General features: G+C 37.1%; 1 protein-coding gene across 35 annotated transcripts in view; it reads right to left on the bottom strand.

Annotated features, from left to right (window-relative positions):
- Positions 1-22,459, bottom strand: part of TCF4 (transcription factor 4) — a gene marked incomplete at its 5' end in the record, with an annotated part of 342,458 nt that overhangs the window by 44,322 nt on the left and 275,677 nt on the right. For all 35 annotated transcript variants that reach the window (XR_014795329.1, XM_084887803.1, XM_084887799.1 and 32 more), the window contains 3 exons: positions 2,548-2,680; positions 8,707-8,840; positions 12,423-12,528. Coding sequence is in view for 34 of the 35 variants with exons in the window: in XM_084887803.1 (XP_084743929.1) it covers positions 2,548-2,680; positions 8,707-8,840; positions 12,423-12,528 (373 nt within the window). The remainder of the gene's footprint in view (positions 1-2,547; positions 2,681-8,706; positions 8,841-12,422; positions 12,529-22,459) is intronic.

Raw genomic sequence — 22,459 nt, forward strand, 5'->3', positions numbered from 1 at the left:
TTAGCTCTGTTTGTTCTTTGCGATACAGGCAATGTAATATTTCTTTATTTCCTGCATTTCAGAATGAGTGAGTATATGCCAAGTATTTTCAAAAGTCTACAGATGTGTCCTATTAGCCCATACTGTTTGTTAGGGAAGCATTAGTAACTGAAGAGAAATCTTCTCTTGTTAGACAGACATGCTGCCGTCCCTGACTTCTACCACCCTCTGAAAATCAAGCCAAAACCTAAGAGAATTGAAGTGCGAAGACACTTGAGTCACGCAGACACGGTGCAACCAGGAAGCCCATTATCATACCCAAATTTCCCTCTGCATTTTAACTGGAGGAGTTGGAAGACATGTTTTAAGGGAGAACATGAGTCTTCTCTCTGACAGTAACCCTGAATTCATAACTGCATTTATGCAGGTTCTTCCAAAATGCCGAATTACCATGTCTACTTATTTCCTGAAAAGATTATGAAGCTTTCTCACATTCTACCAGCAGATTTTGACAAGTACACCCATGGTTATGGATTAATTTATGTAATAATGTTTTGTCTAAAAAAATTCCTTTTCTAGGTTCCAAAAATCTCATACTTTTTTCCCTTTTAAAATTACAGCTTCCTAATTATTACCTCCCTCCCTCCACTTAAATAAGTTAAGTCCATCTTTTGCCTAGAGCTCCACACTGCCCATGCCCAATGAAGGAGAGGAGACATTCTTATTCCTCTTTAAGCTAATGATGGCTTACTAAGGCACATCCCATTCCCACCGAGATGCATGGCTTTGCTAACCACAGCCCAGGGGCTAAGATTACGCTCTCGCAATATCTTTCTTTTCAAGTCTAGTGCCTGTCTCCCTGGAAGACTGTTCTGCAAATTAATTAACAAAAAAAAATTTTTTTTTTTTTCAAACAGTGCCTAAGTATGCTTTCCTCAACTCAAGCGCTTGCTCCACCTTTATACCTTCCTAAAAAAGAAAATTACTCAAACCACAAGCAGACAGGAAATCTGCCATGTAAGAGGATGAATGACCGGTCAGCCTGCTTTATAACTAGACCTCATGACTACAGAAAGGGGCTTTCCATGTGCCAAACCACACTGAAGTGAAATATGCTTCTCTCACTCTTTCAGTTCTGCACTTCTTTCTTCTTGTTTTTCAAATCTTCCAAAATTGCATTGATGGCTACAAAATGTCCTCATATGACCGCAGTCCAGAGCCCCCCAAAATCAACTCATGCAACACATTTGTAGAAACTTTGAAAAGTTACAAAAATGGAAATCCCTATTTGCTTCTCAATGAGACGTGATAGTGAAGGGCTGCTAGGTGGCTCATCTCAAGTGAGAAATATAATAATACAATCTCAAGTGAGAAATATATTATTGAATAAACAGAGATTGTATTATTTAGGCAGGATTACATTTGCAACACTTCAAAATATATCTCTTTTTTATAAAAACAAAACAATCAAACAAAAAAACCAACCTCCCACATAAGTGATTCATCATCATTCCCAAAGTTCTACAGACTAAGGGAAATGAAAAAAAAAAAACTACAAATAGCTAAGAGTAGCTGCAGGATTATTGTTACACAGTCTCCTCTCTAAAACACCCAGTGAGTATTCTCACCGGTGACTCCCTGGAAGTAACAGCCCCAGCAGGGGATGGGTGTGAGCTAGAACCAGCGCAGTGGCAATCAGTGAAGCCTGAGGTTGAACAGGACCCTGGAGCATCAGGCTGTAGTGCTGGGTGACAGAGACAGTTGACAAAGGCCAATTCCGAAAGGAGTGCTTCCCTCCTCTCCAACCTGAACTCTTTCTTCCCTGAGCAGCTACACATCCTGCCAGCTCTTCCCTCCCTCGAGATGAGAGTGTGATGGGGAGCCATTGGTCCTTGGGAGAAGACCACAATGGACTGCATGGAAAGTGAGAGGAGGAGGATGGCTCAGCTAATCTGGCAGCAACTTTCTGCCTTATTTTTCTCTTAACTTGAGAAAAGTAACAGGTAACTTTTGTCCCACAGATGCCTAGCCGTCTCCTGTCTCCTGTTCTATGAGTGAGTGACACTTCTTCCCTCTGAAGGACTTCACCATCCAGCATTCTTCTGAAGGTGGAGCTCATATCTAGTTATTACTAGTTGCATGTTAGCTTCACATGAACCCATCTGCAGAAGACCGTGGTGTGTCATGGCTAAGAGCAAAACACCGTGACTGAATCTGGGAAGTGGTAACTACTATTAAGAGACATCATGTTCTCTATCTCATTAGTCTTCAATGGTTTGTCTTATAAAAGCTCACTTTGCTGGCTGTTTGTGAGCATGGGAAGCAAGGTGGTTTGGTGTATTTAAATCCTGTTAAATCTAATTAGAATAGGCAAAGTAACCAAATTTTAGTTTCTTTTGGAAAAAAATGTAATGATGGTCAAGTCAATGACTATTTCTGTTTGTTTCATTTGTTTGTTCGGTTATGTGACAAACATTTACCCCCTGACTGCTGTTCAATTATAGGAGATCTTTCATTATAATCTTGACATTGAATGTTGGTACCAGAACTGGCATTTCCAAAACTCACCCATTATACTGTCTGTCCCGTTGGCAGGAGGCGTACAGGAAGAGGTGCTGTAATGGTTGGTACCACTACGATGGAAAGTGGACATTGGAGGAAGACTGGAATTGATGTCTGCTGAGGAGTGTGATGGGTAGCTCTGTAGCAAGAAGCAGAAAAAGGAGGCCATTTTCAACCATAAAATATTTAGTGGGTTAGTTTTATAACACTTCATTCTGCAATGGAGAAAGCCCTTAAAATTCCAAAATGTTGAAGAATACATCTTGATTAGATCTGTCAACTTTCATTTTTTCAAATATTAAAACACAAAGACACACAGTTTGGATTTGCATCAAATCTAGGGGAATATGATGGCAATGTAGGATACTGAAAAGTGATTACAATCTCTAAATCTAAAAATTACTGCTTACAAGCATATCTGTAGCCTGGCTGGTGTGGCTCAGTGATTGAGCCTCAATCTATGAATCAAGAGGTCATAGTTCAATTACTAGGTTGTGGGCTCCATCCCCAGTAGGGGGGAGTGCAGGAGGCAGCCAATAGATGATTCTCTCATCATTGACATTTCTAGCTCTCTGTCCCCTTCTTTCCCTCTCCCAGAAATCAATAAAAACATTTTCTTTAAAAAAAGCATCTCTGTGACTTTAACAGCATAAAAAAGTTCTTTGTGCGACCTATTGGTTAAGTAAGAAAGATTCTACGATAAAAACAACATAGTGACCTACAGGGTTTACATTACACTTCATCCTGACCTTCTGAACACTAAATGGCAAAGAGTAACCAGTCTCAGGTCTTTTCCTGCCAAAACTGATCACCTTTCTGAACTCCATCACGGATAAATGGTAAATAAAAAATTTAAAAGTGCTAATGATTAGATATCTCTCCAAAGCATCAATATATAAAGCCTTAACTCAATGACTGTACTGCATTAAATGAGAACAAGTGAACTGAGAATAACTATTTGACTTCTTACTTTATATACGTCCACTCCATTAGTAATCTTCATATGTTGACTGTGAAAGATCACCTTTACAGAATCATTTGGTTTAAGTTTTGGCTTTGGGTTACATTATTACACCAGTTGTCCAAATAAGCTGCTTTTCTTGGGGCATATCACAGTCCTTGGGAGGCTGGCAAATTAGATGCTACCCAGCTATCCTAATAATATTTACAGAAAAGTATCAGGCTATGTTCCTGCTCAAGATAGTAAGTATCTTTAAAAGGTGCTCTCTCAGGCATCTGATGGGTTATAAACATGTAAAGGAAAACATTTAAGGTAAAATAGACATTTTCCTTATATGTGATGTATTAATGAGCTATGGGTCTTTATTATGCGATTATTGGAGAGTCTGTTAATGTTCTATATAAAATTGAGATTTGGAGATGATGTTTAAAGTCAGAGGCGCTCCAAGCCCAGGCCATTTGTTCACAAGGAGTGAAACCCTGGTGTCTTGGTATTTTCTTCTATTTTGAGAGGCCCATCTTGGATCTACCTCCTCCTCGATGATTCCTCACTGCTTCCAACTCTTCCAAGATTTCTTTGCTCTGAATTCCTAATGAACTGACAACATCTTCACTGAGCCATTTAATAATGCTATGCTGCCTTTCATTGTGACCTCTCTCACATGCATTTCTATCTATACTGTAAACTCTTTAAAGAGAAAGAATACAGTTTATACCTCTGCATCCTACAGCGTGCTACTGAGTGCTGAACACATAATTACCCTATATACCCAATGAACGACTGGCTACTAGTGTTCAATAAATACTGGATTGAAATGCTAGTTATTTGAGAGGTAACTAAAAAGTCTGAAAAATGAAACTTTGTTTCAGAACCAAGTCTGCCTCATCCATGCTTTTGAAAATATTACTTTAGCACACTCAAATAGTCCGAAGGAAAGGTCAACTTCAGTGTAAAAGTTGACATACTGCCCTTAAACTTTTCCAAGCTCCCAAGAATACCTTTCAAACTTTTAAGTTACATGAACCTCTTTGCATGACTAAAAATTTCCTTATGCTACCTGTTAAACTCATTTCTACTTGCTGCTCACAGAATACCCCAAGCAGTCCCTTGAAATTTCTTCCATAGAACTAATAGTAGATAGTAGAACTAATCTGAAACTCTGAATAAGCCACAAACACCAAACTTAGAAGAGCTATTTCTGCTCAGGAGCTAAATACTATCATAAAGTGGAGAAAGAGAGAAAGAATGAGGAAAAGAAAATGAAAGAAAAAGAGAAGGCTTCAGTTCTGCTCCATGCAATTTCTAAAGAATAGAGAAACTATAAATCAGTCCCAACTATGCAAAAATCAAAACAGAGACAAATATTAATAATTACAGAATGACACAGGAAACAGATTATTGTATCAGTGAGATTTTTTTTTACACCCCTTATATATGGGCAGTAATTTAGGATTTGACAAAAGGTTCATACTGACTTCTGAGACTAAAAAGAAAAATTCTTTTCCATAGATTTTAATGGGAAAACCCATACAATGCACCCAAATCAGTTATTTTTAGAGATTCATAAAATATGAGATGCTGAAAGCAATCAATGAGATTTATAACTCGATTATTTTTCAAGAAAAAGTATCATGAAAACTACTGTTACTCAAATTCCTAATAAATACCCCACAGAGAATATCGGTGATATGTGATTCATGTCTCTTATAGAGTAGTCAGGCATCAACTACAAGAAGTCCTCATAGTCTCTTTTAGTCCAGCTATTAATACTGTCTGCTCTGCTTACTACAAAGCAAAAGGGGAAGTATGATAAAGTGCTATGGCCTTACATATATTTTTACCTTTAATGGCCAAAGTGAGTGTATTTAGAATCTACTGACAAAATAAGTGGTGAAAATGTTTCCATTAGTGATGTTTTTATGGGTTGATCACTCAACAATTGATCTCACTTATATGTGGAATCTGTATGATGGACAAAACAGAACCAGAGGCACATGGAACAGTCTGACAGAGGTCAGTCATAGAACACATAGGAAGAGGTCAGTCAAAGAACACATATGCAGAGCCCAAGGACATAGACAACAGTGTGGCGATGGCCAGAGGAAGGGGGAAGGGAACTGGGTGAAGGTGAGTAAAAGCAGGGTGAGCTGGGGACATCTGTAATAGTGAAAACAATAAAAAGTGAAGGAACTATTATAACTGGTAGCACATACTAAAATACAATTGGGGTTTAGGGTAAGGCAGGGTTTCACAACCTTGGCACTACTGATTGTACCAGGTAATTCTTTACTGTGGGAAGCTGCCCTGTGCATGGTAGCATTTTTACCAGCGTCCTTGGTCTCTATACACTAGATTCCAGTTGCAACTGCTCTCCCCCGCAACACACATTTCCAAATGTTTCCTGAGGGGCAAAAACCACACCTGATTGAGAATCACTAGGGGAAGGGATTAGGTAACAAAAAATAAGGACAACAGAACTTCCTTTATATGAACATTCCTGACTGCTAGGACTATGGTACTCTGTAGTGCAAAGACCAGGCCTCAACCACGCCAGACGGCAAGGACTTCCTCCTATTTTTAGGACGAACTCTGTCAAGTCATTCCAAACTTAAACCTTCTACAAGAACCATTCCAAAGCTCAACCACAAACTCCATTCTTCTGAGTGACTCCGTGCGCACACTTAGGGCACAGTAGTGATTAGCCTATGGGATTGTGTTGCAGAGGCTGAAACTGTAGAATCTGAAGAATCAAAATTAGGTACCTGACAGTTGCTACTAAAATGTGTGGATTTAAGCTTTATAATTGCATTCTCTTATAACATGGTATAAAGTGAAGCTGACAGTAGTATGTCTAAAATGTTTTACCGTTAGAGACTATATAGATTTGGCTATATTATACCCAAAGTACCATCAGGAAAGCTCTCTTCTCTTCCTCAAATTATTTCTTTGTTCCTTATGGCACTGGCCCAAAGCTACAGGTGAACATTGTAAGGAACTGCCATTATTTTCAAGTGAAAAAACACCAACTGCGTACTATATACTCCAATTATTCTCAGCCAGGGTCAGATTTTTTTTAATGTCACTTCAAAATATTTCTGAATGGTTATTGAAATGGCAATGATCACTCGATATAACAATTCAACAGTTTCCAGTGAGAAACTACCAATGAGAAAATTCATTAGGATACATTGCCAGGGACATAATTCATTCAGCCTTTAAAACAAACAAACAAACAAACAAACAAACAAACAAAAAAAAAAAAACCACAAAACAAAACCCCTAATCTCTAAAATCTGCTACGTGATCATGTTAAGAATAAAAACCCTATGTTTGTGATAGATAAGTGACATTACAAATACAGCATCTGATGCAACTTACTGGGTTACTCCCTCCAAATGATCTTCTTTCCTTTCATTAAGCAAAACTTTTTCGAAGTGTAGTTTCCTTTACAAAGCTACATTTTTGTGTGCATTTGAGCATATTTTAAAAGATACCTCCCCCATGCAGTGAATTTGGGATGAAATGAAACTACCTAAATCAACATCCTAGATCATGGCAGGGAAAGAAAAAAGAAATATAGAAGGGAAGAAAAAAATAAATGTCAGGTGGACAACTCTTAAAAGGACTGAAGTTTCAACATATTACAATACTGCCAAGATCTTTTACGTGTAATCAAAACTTTCCTTGTTCATAGGGCACATGTAGATTTGATCATGAGTTCCTTAGAGAAGTGGAAAATGATAATGGATAAATAAAAATGTTAGCCAAGAAGAAATTCTAGTATAATAGTAGTTGATATTTCTCTAAGCTTTCACTCTAATACCTCTAAGCAGGAGGCAGGAGAAGAGAAAATCTGAAAGCAAATCATCTGCTATTGAGTAAAAGTGTGCTGAACTTAGATAGTTTGTGAATTACACAATCACACTTAGGAGGTAATTTAAAAGGCCAATTCTACCTTCATCTGTCTCTCATTAATGGATAGGTTAATGGACCTCATAGTGTCTCTGTCACTAGGACTAAATAAATAGGCATATTCAAGTATTTCAGAAATCCCAACTCCTGGGATATGTTAGATTGTTAGAATAGGATATGTCACTTTCTCCATACCTCTAGTGGTTGAGCAAAAGAAAGACCACAGAATTCTAGGAAGTACTATATCCTACATGAGGACAGAGAAAGAAACATAACTCTGGGTATTAGAAAAAGGGGAAATTCCAAGATGAAGAGAAATAACATAAAGTCTACTAATGCTAAGTGGACTGGTAATAACCTTGTAGGAGTGGATGTCCATACATTTCCAAAACTAGGTTATTGCCCAAGGGACTCACTTTCTTATCTGCATCGCAAACCTAACTCATGGTCTAGAAGTACACTTTCCTCCATTTAATGATAGACTTACACTCACAAGTGGGTTCTTGGCTGTGGTTTCTTTGAGGCTAGAAAAACATCAGGTTGAGTTGCTTCTTCCAGGATAAAAAGTAATTAATATTTAGGATGGATGAGTGTAGGTGATGGGCAGGGTGGAAACTTTAGTAATAAAAGAAAAGAGAGTAACATTCTACAGCAGTTTTCAACTGGCATGAGGCAAAACAGAATATCAGAAGATTGGGGCTGCGTAATTAAAACTAAAAATAGAAAATTTGGAATCTGCTCTATACAGAAATCCCCTGGTTGCTGTTACTGATGGGAGGGTGAAGAAAAATGAACTCTTTCTCCCAGTGTGGCATAACAGATCACAGCGGTGAGCAGTGAGAGAAGCTGGTCAAGGGGAAGTGGAAATGCCCATGAATATCACTACCATCACAGTCTACTGACTGTTACTCTGCCCCCTGCAGTATATCCTTCAAAACTACAAATAGAAAAAGAAGAAAAAAAAGAGGAAAAAAAAAGGAACAGCCATAGCTGGATTCTGCAACTGAAATACAGTGTGCACTTATGTAACAAAGGAAGTTGACAGTGTGATAAAGAAAGCACAGAACAAAGCACAATAAACAGAAGAACAATGACAAGGAATCCGAAAGTACTTACAAAGGTGATCTGATTCAGTCCCCCCTTTGATTATAGGAACAATACAAACTGTAAGCATAAAGGGTGTGGACAATGTTGCATTCATTTGGAGAGTCCTTGTGTACACGCATGGAAAAGCAAGGACTGGATTTAATAAACCAGCTGTCTTATCCCACTGCCATGAGAATCTGCCTTACCAAACGTTCGTGTGGATGCAGGCTACAGTAGCTGCTAGACTGTGGAATATGAGAAGAATTGCCCAGCATCCCTCCGTAGCCAGGCTGATTCATCCCACTGGAGGAGCTCCAAGGGTCACTGCTGTGATGGCCATCTGTAAAGGACAAAGGAAACCGTGACTTCTCTGAGGCATTCAGCCTTGCTTAACAGAATAGAGGTTTTTCATATACTTGAAAATGGCTGCCTCTTGTGCATTCATCTTTGTGTCAGTTAGCTGGTTACATCAGAAAAAAAGTCATCATTATTTCCCCCCAAATGACTCTATATTGCTAAAACAAACACAAATATTTAACATAGTAAAGTGTTCTTAGTAAAAAGCCAACTGCAAAAGAAAAACATTTCTACATAGAATGATGTTAAGACAGCAGGGTACCTAATGCTAAAGGCAACATCTCTGAAAGCTATTCTGATCCCCCTTTCTATGAAAACTAACCAAAAAGTTAAACTGTTCCTAAATGCTGGGGTAAAAATAAAATACATGAGACATTACACAGTTGGCATGTCTACAAGTTTAAAACGTACATAAAGAAACAAGTCATAATGAAAAAGAACATCTCGCATTTAAGGCTGAATCTCATTTTTGTAACAGATACAGTAGATAGAATTAAAGTTGCAATTACATTATGACATATAGGAAAGAGGAGTCTTGAATATATCATTCTGAGTTTTTATTTCCTTTGAAAATATTTTTTGATATATAGATATATGATTATCTCAAGACTTCAATAGCAATTCAAAGAGTACACACATATTATAAGATGGATACAGCGCTACAGTCAATTTTGGGAGTCTGAATGTTACACAACTAATGTTTAAAAGAGATTTAAGATAATATGAAAACTATATAAAGTATCTTTTTATATCAAGTTAATTTTTTTTTAATATCATATTAAAAACATTCCTATAGATTCTCTGGGTCTATTGGCCTAGAGGTTACTATGGGAGATTGGTTTTGTTTGCTTTAGGTTTCTCAAATTAGGGGGGAAGAACCCATGTTACTGCTGGTTCTTTCAAGTTTTCCTTCTGTCATGTTTGACAAAAATCACTGAGTGCCAGATATACACCATGCCACCAGCTAGGTGTTAACTATATGGCAGGTACTGCTTTGTGAAAATAGGATTATTCACACCAGACTTAGAAAATTTAGGCAATAGGCAAGTTAAATCTAACACTGTGTCTCATGAGGCTTCTTTTTTCTCTCTGAGATTTTAAACTTAGAAATTAGAATTCAGAAAACTGGAATAGTTTCAGGACAGAAAGGAATAATCTATAGATTTCTTAAGAACTATGCAAGCAAAATCATGTCTGTGATCTTGATAATTTAGGAATTGTAACTAGAAGATGGAAATTAAAGTTAAAAATAAGAGGCTGCACAGTAGTAGGTTTAAAATATGCCTCTGACAGTCTCTGAATATCTTTCCCCTCAACAGCATGTTTCTCCAAGGCCTGATTCCCGGGACCGGGCACCCCTCACTGAAGGAAGCCAATGTGTAATGGGGCCACGATGCACTGTGTCTGGGATGGTAATGTGAAAACCTAAGACTTTCAGAAAGTTACTCTTCATCTACTTTAGATTCAGCCCTCAGACTGAGGGAGTTTAGATGTCACACATGAGGTTCAGGACCACTGACTTTTCAAGTAGATGGCATATATGACAAATAAATTGAAAATATATATCATTAAAAAGGACTTTTGAAACATTTTGACAACATGAAGGCACTCTATGGAAATACATTTAGGATTTGTTAACACAGAACACTCAACCCAATGTAGCTTATAAAAATACATGTTTTACATAAATTATGCTTTTCACAGTAAATTAATATTTATCACATCCCATAATCTTGGCATAATGTTGTTTTGAAAGAATAGAATTAGACATGTGCAAATTAATTGTGCTCATCATAAATGTCAACTCAAAAAAATATTTCTGGTGTTGTGGGTATTCAAATGCAGAAAAGAAAACTGCTCCCCATACTCTGCATGGTCTGCAGGAACCATGCAGAGTATGGGGAGTTAACAGAATAGAGGTTTTTCATATACTTGAAAATGGCTGCCTCTTGTGCATTCATCTTTTTTTTAACTACCCCATCTCCTCTGCTGTGTGCAGCTTAAGCAAGCCACCTTTGTGAAGGCCGGCAGAAGCAACCTATCCTTCTGTCAATGTTCTCCATGAAAATCTGCTTTGAGTGATGAATCCTTGAGATGACAATCTTTGTAAGCACCAATAGCAGGACTAACCACAAAAGAAGGGGCTGATTCCCAATTGGATGCATGGCTGCTTTTTATAGCGGAAGGGAGGAGCCTTTTGTAAGGGCACAGAACATACCCAAGTGACATGCCCCGGGGTGTTCCTGTGAGAGTTACACCTAGGACAGGTCACAAAGATAAAGGATCCCTGTGAACATGAGCTCCATGATGCATGGAACAAATTCTCTCTATTCCTGGGGGACCCATCCGATTCAATTTTATAGATTTTCCGTGGAATTTTACAAGTGAGCTAATCACCTATAAGAGCTAACACTCTGAAGGGAAAGAAAATAAATCCATTTTAATCAGAACGATGTTGAGTGTGTCCACTGTAATCGAAGTGAGACACAGGCCGCTCCCCTGGTACCTGCTGCCCAAAGGAGGCTCCCCTTGTGGCGACATGGCCCTTCCTAGAGCAGCCCAGGGAGGGAAACCTCACGGCACCTGCCAACGATACACTCCAACAAGGCTTTCCCAGCCCGGCAGGAAGAGTTCAAGTTCTACGCACAGAGGATCTCGGTCAATCCCAAACCTGAATTTCAGAGTATTAACTTGGTAATATGATCACTGCAACGTGGCAGTAAGTGTCACAGACATATCAGGAATGAAGCTTTGCTGCATCCTCCAAACCCTATTCTTACAGCAGCTGCTGTCATTTCAACCATCTTCGTCTTTTTTTTCCAAGCAGTAGACAGGGGCTGTGCTATCAATGGCAAGACTCTAAGCTCAGAGCCCACACATCCATGGTAATTTAGTCAAAGACGCTGGCCAGTTAGAAAAAGAAATATATTTTAGCAACCACAAAGCTGTAATATTCTGCATTTGTCGGGGAAGAAAATTGGGTAGGTTTTGCCCTATATCAGTTAGCGTGCTGAATAAAGCTTTGGCCGTGATAAAAATAACATTCCAGTTTTCAAGTAGGTCACTTCATTGATCCAAAGGAGATGCTTGTTCTTACCTATGAAACAATATGTAGCTAAAATTTTAATATAAAGTTATTTATAATAACAAGTTGTCCCCAAGTGTGCTAAATCCAGATTGCTCAAAATATACACTGAATCCACTTTAAAACGTACACACACACACACACACACACACACACACACACGCACACACACACTCTTCTTGAGGGTGAAGATGTTGGAATGATTAGTCAAGGAAGACCATCCTCCAAGACATTGGTTCTTAGTAAAGTAAACCAGTCTAATCTTAACTCATTTTTGCTCCAGGGGCTTTCATCTAAAAAACAGATCTTAGCAAAGTCTTAAGTAGTTTGTAATGAATGCATGACCGTCAGATTTCTATACTTGTCTGCTAGTCCACTTCTTGGGTATCAGCTCAGCAGTCATCTGCCCCGTCCAAGGCATGACAAAACCCAGGAAGACTTTTCGCAGTGGATTTCCGGTTAGGGGAAGAGACAACTTACCTTGCATGAAGAAGGAGCTAGGGAAAGTGCTGGCTGCTGGTTTTGAGGAAGGGTAGCCTGGCGAGTCCCTATTGTAGTCGGCAGTGCTTGCTGATGGAGCATAAACCTGAGGAAGGAGAGAGAGGCAGTTCAGTTTGGCTGGCTGCACTGACCAATGCATTCAAGGTCCATAGCTCTATAAGAAGCAGGCCCACGGTGCTAAATTTCTGCCAGGTGCATTCTCAGACTGATGAAGGCCAAGGAACACTGCTCCTTTCAGGAAAACAGAAGACAAGGCCTTTGCCCCCAAATGCTCCGTATATTTGTGTGGATGGGAGACTGGGCGGGATATTTTCAAGACACAGGCAAGAATACGTCAAGTTATAAATATGTTATCCAATACCAGCATGATGATCCTGGGAGTTTAAATATCCTTTCTCTTTAAAAGCAGAGGTGGCCCAAGAGCACAGGAAAGGTAAAGACAGAAAGACATGCACCAAGCTTCTCCGGTTTAAAAAAAAATGTTTAACTTTTCAATTGCAGAGGGCATTCAGTATTTTATTAGTTTCAGGTGTACAGCACAGTGTTTAGACATTTATATAACTTATAAAGCTTCTCCCCGTTTATTCTACCTTTCAATGAAAATTTTCACTTTTGAGAAGAGAAAACAAATATACGATTCAAACTAAAGAAAGTGACAAATATATCTTTGAATATTCTTCCTATAATATTGTGCCCGCTTTCTGCAGAGATGCATGAACAAGGCCACTAAGAGCCAGGTCTACACAGACCAGCAACAATCCGTGTGCAAAGAAGGGGGGTAAGCCCTCCTTTGTAGTTCTTACTATATTTCTGTGTGCAGTTAACTTTAAAAGTGTGCCCGAATCCCAATTTGCTTACATTTGTTTACTAATACTCATGAGATCTGGGAAACTGGGCCTTTATAAAAATAACCTATGTATTTTTCTCTTTATGTTTTCCTTAAAGACGACAGCATACTGGAAAGGCATAAATTCATAAGGTACAGTTTAACTGTAATTGATTTTCCCCTTGCCTTTCTTTCTTTTTTTTTTTTTTTTTGCTAAATATAATTTTTTAAATCCCCGTCTTCTTTTTCTCCAGAAGTTCCCCTCTCCAGATGGTGGGAGACGGAGCCCTGTCGTCCTCCCGAGGAAACGGATACCTTCCTCCTCCATTTTGAAGCAGCAGCGCTCACAAAAATTGGCAGCGAGCCCATGTGAGACTCACAGGTCACAGTACAAGAAAGAGAAATTCGCCAATAAAAAGGCAACGGCAGGGTTACCAGAAAAATAAAATAAGCACTCCCCCTTTTATTTTTACAGCACACATCAAATAAACACCCTACGCAAAATTATATAATTGCTCTCAGAACACCATGAATCACAAACTAAGTATTAATATAAGGTTTAGGATTTCACAAAGGATAGGTCCACAGAGACAGATGTGGAAAAATATGCATACAACATACGTACATCAAATAAATGCTACATATGCCCCACAGTGCCCTTGAAAATTGGGAGGTCCTGGAGGACTGAACAAAACAAAAACAAAATAGAAAAACCTATGTGCACTTAAGAAAATAAGGATTTTTCCTGTGTCATGGTGGAACAGAAGCCCTATATTTCACAAGATAATTTTCATTTTATTTTTAATTGTTCTTTATATTTTAAATATATAAATAGCTATTGTCTTCTATTTTCAAAGAGCTTACAATAAGGGGGGGATTTTTTCAAATATCTTTAAGGGACAAAAATAAAATGTAAGCCAGGAATCCCCAAACAAATCAATACTCTCAGTTCTGCAAAGCAAAACCCAGCATTTTCTTGAGAACTATACAATTAATAGTTTCAAAATACTCCTAAATGTATTCGGAGAAGGTCTTAAATGTAGGCTAAAAAGATAAAAGAAAACATTACCTTCTAGAAAAGGGGGAAATTGAAAATTAGATCATCTCATTCTAAGAAGAATATGAGCATAATAGGACTATAATATATCTATCTACAGGCTATTAGCCTGACAGCTTTTTGGCCAGCCAGTGTTAATATATAGTACTATGTGTTATCACCAAATTTCAGAAATTGATATATTTACTATAAAACTGAAAATAAACTCTAACTCATTATTAAACCATATTTTAAAATAATGGAAATAACTCACTTTAAGATAATAGTTGAGTTTAATCATATATTTCACTACATTATCCTTAAACATGTACTATGTAATAATTACATTATTATTATTTCCCTCCTGATTTGGATAGAATTATTTGCTATTTCTTTTGTGAACTAAGGTAAAAACTTAGGTAATTTTGTTCATGTATAAGGAAGTTACATTGATTACAAATTAAGATCAAGCTTAAAGATCTGTGGGTAAGATCATTTACTCCAAATTCATAAATGCTATCTGCATGAAAAAGAATATCTATGTGGTTAAAAAGTTCTTAGAACATCTTATACCTTCCAATTTGTTTTTCTGGTATTGTAGCCAAATTAAGACTCTCTAGACAAGAAAAAAATCTTTGTTAACAAGAAATGAACCATTGTTTAATGGCTTAAAAGAAAAAATAATTTATGCATATTTTATAAATTTTCTTTACATCATAATGTAAAGATCAGGTATATGTCATTTACAAACTTTATACTCGTCACTGCAAAAGTTGTAAGTGCTCTATTTTATACAAATAAATATCAGACAGGACTGTTACACTTTTAAAAGTAGAAGAAACTAAACATTATTTATTTTAACTATAAGAAAATTCAATAGAGAAATGGTCAAAGCAACTGCTAATGATATGTGACTTAATCAAACTGCACCGCTATCAACTGCTCTTTATTTTCCATTCTTTAAAGATTACTTTCTTTAAAAATGGAGACAGAGGTATCAGATAATATTGGTGAAAACAGAATGACCATAATGTTCATACTTCAATTATCCTTTATGCTTTCATCTTTAACAACCTAGATGATCAGTGAGCTGCTTCATTATTTTTAGTTCAGTCAACTATTTTTGCCAATTTCTCAACCAAGAGGACAAGTTTCAATAGATGTTCACTAGAGATTCAATAAGAAAAACTCATATCATTTAATTTTAATTATTACTATTCTATGAAAATAAAAAAATGATGTACACATTTGTTAAAAAATAACTTTTTACTTAACAAAACAGTAACAAACATCAAATAGCTGAAATCATTTTTAATGACTAACACCAGAAAATTAGATCAATAAAAAATAGAATTAGAATCTCAAACTCTAGTTCAATGTATTGAAATGACTCCATCAATGACACATGAGGAAAGGCTAAAGGGAAACAAAAATCTACATTTAGTTTTTCTCCGATACAGTAGCTTAGATCAAGGTGACTTTTGGCATTCCAATTCCTCCCATAAGAGCGACTGAAGAAGTGAGAAATTTTTGTTGCAAAATTGTGAATGGGGAGACTTGGCCAAAGCTTACAGCAACAGCCTTTTAATGAACTATTTGTTGAATAAATGCTCTTGGAAAACCAATAACAAAGTATAGTTAATATTCAAAGTAAACACTACATCTTTTCCTTACAATCCTGAATTTAAATCAAAACCATGCATATAAAAATCCTGAGTTTAACAAAGCTCTCTAGATAAGATTAGACTCAGAACTGGTAAAAATAACAAATATTTTCATATTTAATTTTTGTTGCACCTGGAGACATATTACTATTGTACATTAGCTATTTCATCCAATGGTCCTGACTATCCTTTGTGCACATGCTTTTAACTAGAACCTCTGCCTATTAGAAAAGAAGAAAAACTAAGCAAATAAATAAAACAAACAAACAAACAAACAAACACATAAATAAATAAATAAAAAAAAATGAAGGGAGTAGCAGATCCTACTTTTTATAAATTGAAATTTATAATGGTCAATACAAGGCTTATTCTTATGGGGTCTCATAATTACCTTTAAGAAAATAAGATATGATATGGTATATTCAGAGTGAAACTAGAATATGTTAATGGTATTTGCCTCCTGAAATGGGAAGCTAAATTTAGAAGATCAATTGAAGTGGCTACAGCTCATGTATAATGGGTGACAGTGAATTACACCGTACACCTTTAAAATTACTACCCCTGTGAGATTCTACACATATCTGAACATATAATTTCCAAAGAGAATCAGTTCAGAGTAACTAAGACATTGCGATCAAAACTTTCAGACCCTTAGAGAGTTGCTATATGCTCCATGATGAGTAGAAAAGAGCAAAGCAGAATCATGCCTCAGATTCCCAAGTGCAGGTGAAGCTCACTTAGCAGCTCAGACTGTGGGAGATTTCACAAATACTCTGAAGTGTGGCAGTTAAACACTCAAATGCCAAGAGTTTGTAGTGTGCGCCTGATGTTTTCGGACTGAGGCATAGCTTTGAAGCTTCCTAGCATGTAATGGGGAAAAGTACTTAGATGATCAGCTCACACTACCCAGGCAATGAACTGGACTGGACCTTCAACTCTTACAATATTGTTTGAAGGACATGGGTCACAATGAGAGAAAAGAATGGCCCAGCGGCAGCGATACCTCCACGTGCTGAAGATGGAAAATGGACACTGTAATTGTTCTATGTGATCAAGTTAAAGATACTAGTGTATTGCTAGCTGATCCATAAAGCGAGGGAAAAATATACTTAAAAGAGAAAGTCTCCCTGTAATACAGAAACAGGTTTGGCAGGATAGGAGAAACTACCCAACTCTGGAACCAGGTCAACTCTTTTCGAACTCCAGCTCTCACAATTAGTTGTGAGGACAAAACAAAGCAATTTATCTCTCAGAGCCTCAAGTTTCCTTTGTCAAATGAGGCTATCCTATTCTTATTGTGAGGATTAGAGATATCTATTCAGCATTATTACTAATATATTGTAGTCACTCCATAAATGAGAGTATTATTTACATCTTGTTGTAAGTGCTACTTATTGCTTATAGATTAATTAAAATTAAGTAAACTAAAATAATTAGTTCTTCGGTCACAGTAGCCACATTTCAAGTGCTCAACTGCCACACATGGCCACTGGCCATCACACTGGACGTCACCAACACAGAACTTCCCACCATGGCAGCAATATTATTGGAAGTGCTGGTCCAGAGACATGCTTGTCTGTGAAGAGACCTACTGGCCGTGCACATCACCCTCCGTTACAGCATCTATTTGCAATAATGCCAGCCTGTTTAAGACCTCCTGTTCCCCTTGGGCTACAAAAGCAAGAACTCTTCTGGTGGACAAGAGAGAGATGCAAATTTCTACATATCTATCTCTAGTAAACCTAGAATACAACTGGTGTGTAATAAATGCTGACATTATTGAATTGCAGGCATTTTTTAGGCAACAGAGCTTGAACTGATTTTTAACACTTTCTGATTTTGTGTGTTCACAAAATTGGTAATTGAGTCCCTCCATTCTACTCTTTCTTTGTTTTTAATACTTTTTCTTTTTAAATCTTTTTGTATCACTTCTTTACAGCTGTCCTTTTCTCCTTCTACCTGCTACCCACTGTCCTGCCTCTTGGCATTATATATGTAAAGCTCAAATCAGTTCAACCTCATTTTACAAATGAGCAAAAAGAAGATGCTAAAGGAGTTACCCAAGGGCCTAGACAGAGCCCAGGCTCCCGATTTCTTGTCCAGTCCCCTTGACACTCTCCTTCCTAAAGTCTTTTTTGGTTTTATAACTTAAGTATTCTAATGCACAGTAAAATGGCATGGAAAGTTGATAAACAGGTTCAAGTAACAGTTGAAATGTGCTCTTATATAGTTTAAAGGCAAAATGAATAACTCTCACAGCAATGTAAGGCAATATACAGTCTAAGAGCACAAAAAAGACAAACTACAGAAATAAAAATTATTCACCTGATATATTCTCAGTATAATTATCAAGTCAAGGAATATTTACTAGTGGAAAGAGATCCTACAGTTCATTTCCAAGTGATGGTTACAGGCTGGTTTGCATTATCATCACACAAATAGGAAATCTGTTTAGAGATAACACATAAATGTGTGCAGTATATTGAAAGATAGATAAATATTTAATTATAAATGGAAAATTTGGGGGTATAAGCTGTTGAAATTGTGAAGCTTTTATTATCATTTAAATCAGCATAGGCTGTCATAGGAAGTAACCAAATAGTTTTAAGTTTCCTAAAATAAATCCAGTAGGAAGAGTTTTGTTTCTTAAACTGTCTTTATTGCTAGTCTAATTTTTTTCACAATTATAAAAAATGTGTAAAATCTACCATTCACGAATATATTCATATTTTATTTGTGCTAACAAATAATGGCCTGTCATCACTCTAACATATATTACAAAAATATATGAAAGTGAATATGTATATAATCTCCATAAAATGAATTCCTCTACTATGTAATATATTTAGAATACAGGTTATTTTAAACATATATCCATATTTCCCATCACAAATATCATATGTATTTTTTCTTCCCTTCTAAATACCAGCTGAGTTTTCATGATCTATTAATGAAAAAAATACATCTGAAACTAAATCCAATAAATGAATTAGAGCCAAGAGTTTATCTTTCTCAGACACCAAATTTCCTTTTCTGTGTTAAGAAGTAGTAAAATGGCAATAATTTCAATCCCCCTATTTGTTCATATATGTAGTGATCAAATTATATAACTGAAAGATATATATATTTTAAAAAAAAGACCCAAAAGAAAGCAACAGGGAGGAGAAGCAGGGACCTGAGTGTTCCGTGACATAGCAGGAGTTGTGTAAGCACACAAAATGGGCAGAATGGGCCCAGGAACCTCTCTGCCAGCCCAGCCAACCTGCACCAGGCTCAGTGGAGCTGCTATAACAAAGTGAGCCTGACCCATTGCTAAGTGTGTACCTCCTGTGTTCATTATGGCCAGCAGCTCTATCTTGCTCTTTCTTTTCTTCAATTAAAAAGGCAAGGGTATTCTTATGTGTGTATATGTGTGTGTGTGTGTTTGCTTAAATATAGCTAGCTGTGGTATATTTTTCAAAAATCTAAATCAAATTTCAAACTCAAAAAAAAAGTCTATGTAGCCTTTGACATGTCTAGAAACTTCCAAGGAAGAAAAAAATCATGCTTCAATTAAAAAACAAAACAAAACACACAAACAACAACAACAACAAATAATAATAATAAGGCAGAACCACTAATAATTGCATAGCAATAGTACTGGGATTTAAACCTACAGAGGTTCACTCAAGCTCTATCATAGACCTAGAGGGTTTTGAGATTTTTTAGTTGTTCTCACATATTATTATCCTACAACCACCTCAGTAATGTATGCAAGAAGTTACCAATTAGGAACAAAGAAAAGAAGTAATTTATTATGGAATCACAGCTTAGCGCTCGCCAGATCTGGAAAAGGACCTATTCCCAATGCCTGCCAGCCCCAAGCTCTTGTCACAGTTGGCATGACAAAATGATGACAATGATAAAAATACTAACAGTTTACTTACGATACGCTAGACACTTCCAGCAAAAGTGTGCATATAATCACTTTGTCTTTACACTAATCCTATTGTTTATTATCAGATCAAATTCACAAACAAGGAACTTGAGGCACAGGGACGTTACCTTGCTTAAGGTCAGACGGCTAATTATGTGGGAAAACTGGAATTAAAAATCATGTCTTTTGACCACCAGGCTACCACATTTCCTCTTGATAGCTAAGGCTTCTTTCTTTGCAGGGTATTCATGGAGGCCTACCGGAACCCAGCTCTGTAGAGTCCTGGGTCCCCTACACTTCCTGGCCATTCTGCCAGGACCTGGGAACATTGTTCACCCAGAAGAGAACACAGTGAACCCAACCAGGAAAGCACAAAGGAGCTTCCTGTGTCCTCCTACAAAGAGCATCACAAGAAGGGTCCTCCATCTGTCTTCCAGACATGTAGCTGGGCAAAGGTTCAGCAAGTATTAGTACTCTTATTAAAAAAGTACTGAAGACAGAGAGGTTACGGAATCTGTTAAGCAGTACACCTGGGTTTAGTGGTGAAAATACAAAGGCACTAAATGGATAAAAAGTACCATATTATTTAAAGCATTCACATGAAGTGTGAATATAGTCCTGCCTAATGTGTACTCGCCTCTGGCTACAAATACTTCTTTTTATTTCTCACACCTGCATTTCTCGTGCTCTTGGCACTCATTGAGCAGATGCTGTATGTTTGCTATTACTTTTAATGTGGCATATCCCAGGAATGTCCACTGCTAACATTTTGAGTACCTTGGCCATGGCTGAGGATGCCTTCAGCTGATCAAATTACACCTGGCTAAAGAACTCTTTGAAATACTTAATTGCATAAAATGTGGTTCAGGTGAAACCTGATTTCTTCCTGGTTACATTCTTTTAGTTACTTATTCATGTGAGAATTGGCTTTATCACCAGACTCAGGATTGGCACATATAAAAGACTGGATATTAAGCTATTAAGCACATCACAACTCTTTAATATATTCTAACACCCAAAATGAATCCAAGCTTTTATTTATTAAATGCTCATCAGAAATTAAAGGTAATAGTAAGGAGAACATGACTTGTCATTTCAATTAATTGTTATCTCTAGTTATCTTAAGTCATAAACAGATGTAGTACGTTATTTATATCTTTATTTACAGCTACACATCAAATTCATGGTTGTCCATTTTTCTAATGGATCATCTCCCATCTCAGTACTACTTCTGCCTCTTTGGCTACCAACTGTTTGCTTTTTTTAGATGACAACTACAGCTTATTAGGAAGTGTTGGAACATAAAAACAGTGTTGGTTATACTGCCAATAAATAGCTCTGTGACCTTTGCAGGCATTTTTTTTTCATTAATTAATTGAGGGCAGCATGTCTTTCAGATGACAACACATTCTAAGATGTTATAATAAAGAAAGATAAATTAATTTTAGGTTTATTCGAATGCTAATCATCACTGTTTCTTTTATACCGGCCTAGTCAATACTTAAGAAGGCCTGGTAAGAAAGTCAACCAAAGAAACAATAAGGTTAAAAACAGTATGATGAAAAAAATGTGCAGGTGCACTGTGTGTGTGTGTGTGGGTGTGTGTGTGTGTGTGTACAGTACCTGGCACAGCATAGTCTCAAGTAGTTCTAAGTGCACATACGAATGAATGAATAAACACATCACACACAAGATACAGGTCAAAATAAGAATAACATCATACTGGACAAAGATAAACATTCATTGTTTCTGACGAAACAGATTCTAGTGCTTTTTACTTCTCAATCTGTTTTAAGGCTGAGCTTCCTTTGGAAGGTTAAGAAAATTATGAATAATAGTCCATACTGAAGACTTCTCAGAGTACCATTCTCCACCCTTTTCTCTTTGAACCCAAGTCCATAGGTTGATGCCTGAAGTCTAATGCTAACATCCCTCACTGGATGTTATTAGGTGCAACTTTTAACAGGGATCTGAGCTCTAATAAGTTTGGACACCATTGAAATAAGTAAATTACTGCAGAACTTAGTCATTGTACATCATTATAAGGGGCAAAATTTGTATCCCCAGAAAAATTCCATGGTCACAAATCAGCTTGTCAAATAGAAATGCTGCTATTGTTTGTTAGCAGTTACTATACTTCCCTGTGATGAAGTCTCAGAGATCTTTTCTCAAGGATTAATTTTGAAGAATGAGAGGAAATGGAGAAAGTGGGAGAGAATGGTGAAGGTTTTATAAGAAGGGGAAGCAGAACCAAACAAAAATGCTGATTTCTTTAGAGGTTGACCATGTACAACCCTTAATGTGTCATTCCTAGCTCTCCAATCCTAGTGTCTTTACTGCTGTGTTTGTATATACAGGTAATCACCAGGGACGGCCTGTGCCATCGTTCCTAAGTACACATTCCTCCCCAGGAAGCAAGAGCAATTAGGAAGAAAGTTGTGTGAGATAACAGCAGAAAGATGCACTTTCAAGAGCAAAGACCCAACTAGAATGAAAAGATAGTGAGCCAAGATTCTACCGGAGATTGAAAAGACAAGAGGAATACTCAAAGAAACAATCACAAAAGGGAATACA

Source organism: Pipistrellus hanaki (assembly GCF_964339955.1).
Source record: "Pipistrellus hanaki genome assembly, chromosome: 6".
NCBI lineage: Eukaryota > Metazoa > Chordata > Mammalia > Chiroptera > Vespertilionidae > Pipistrellus > Pipistrellus hanaki.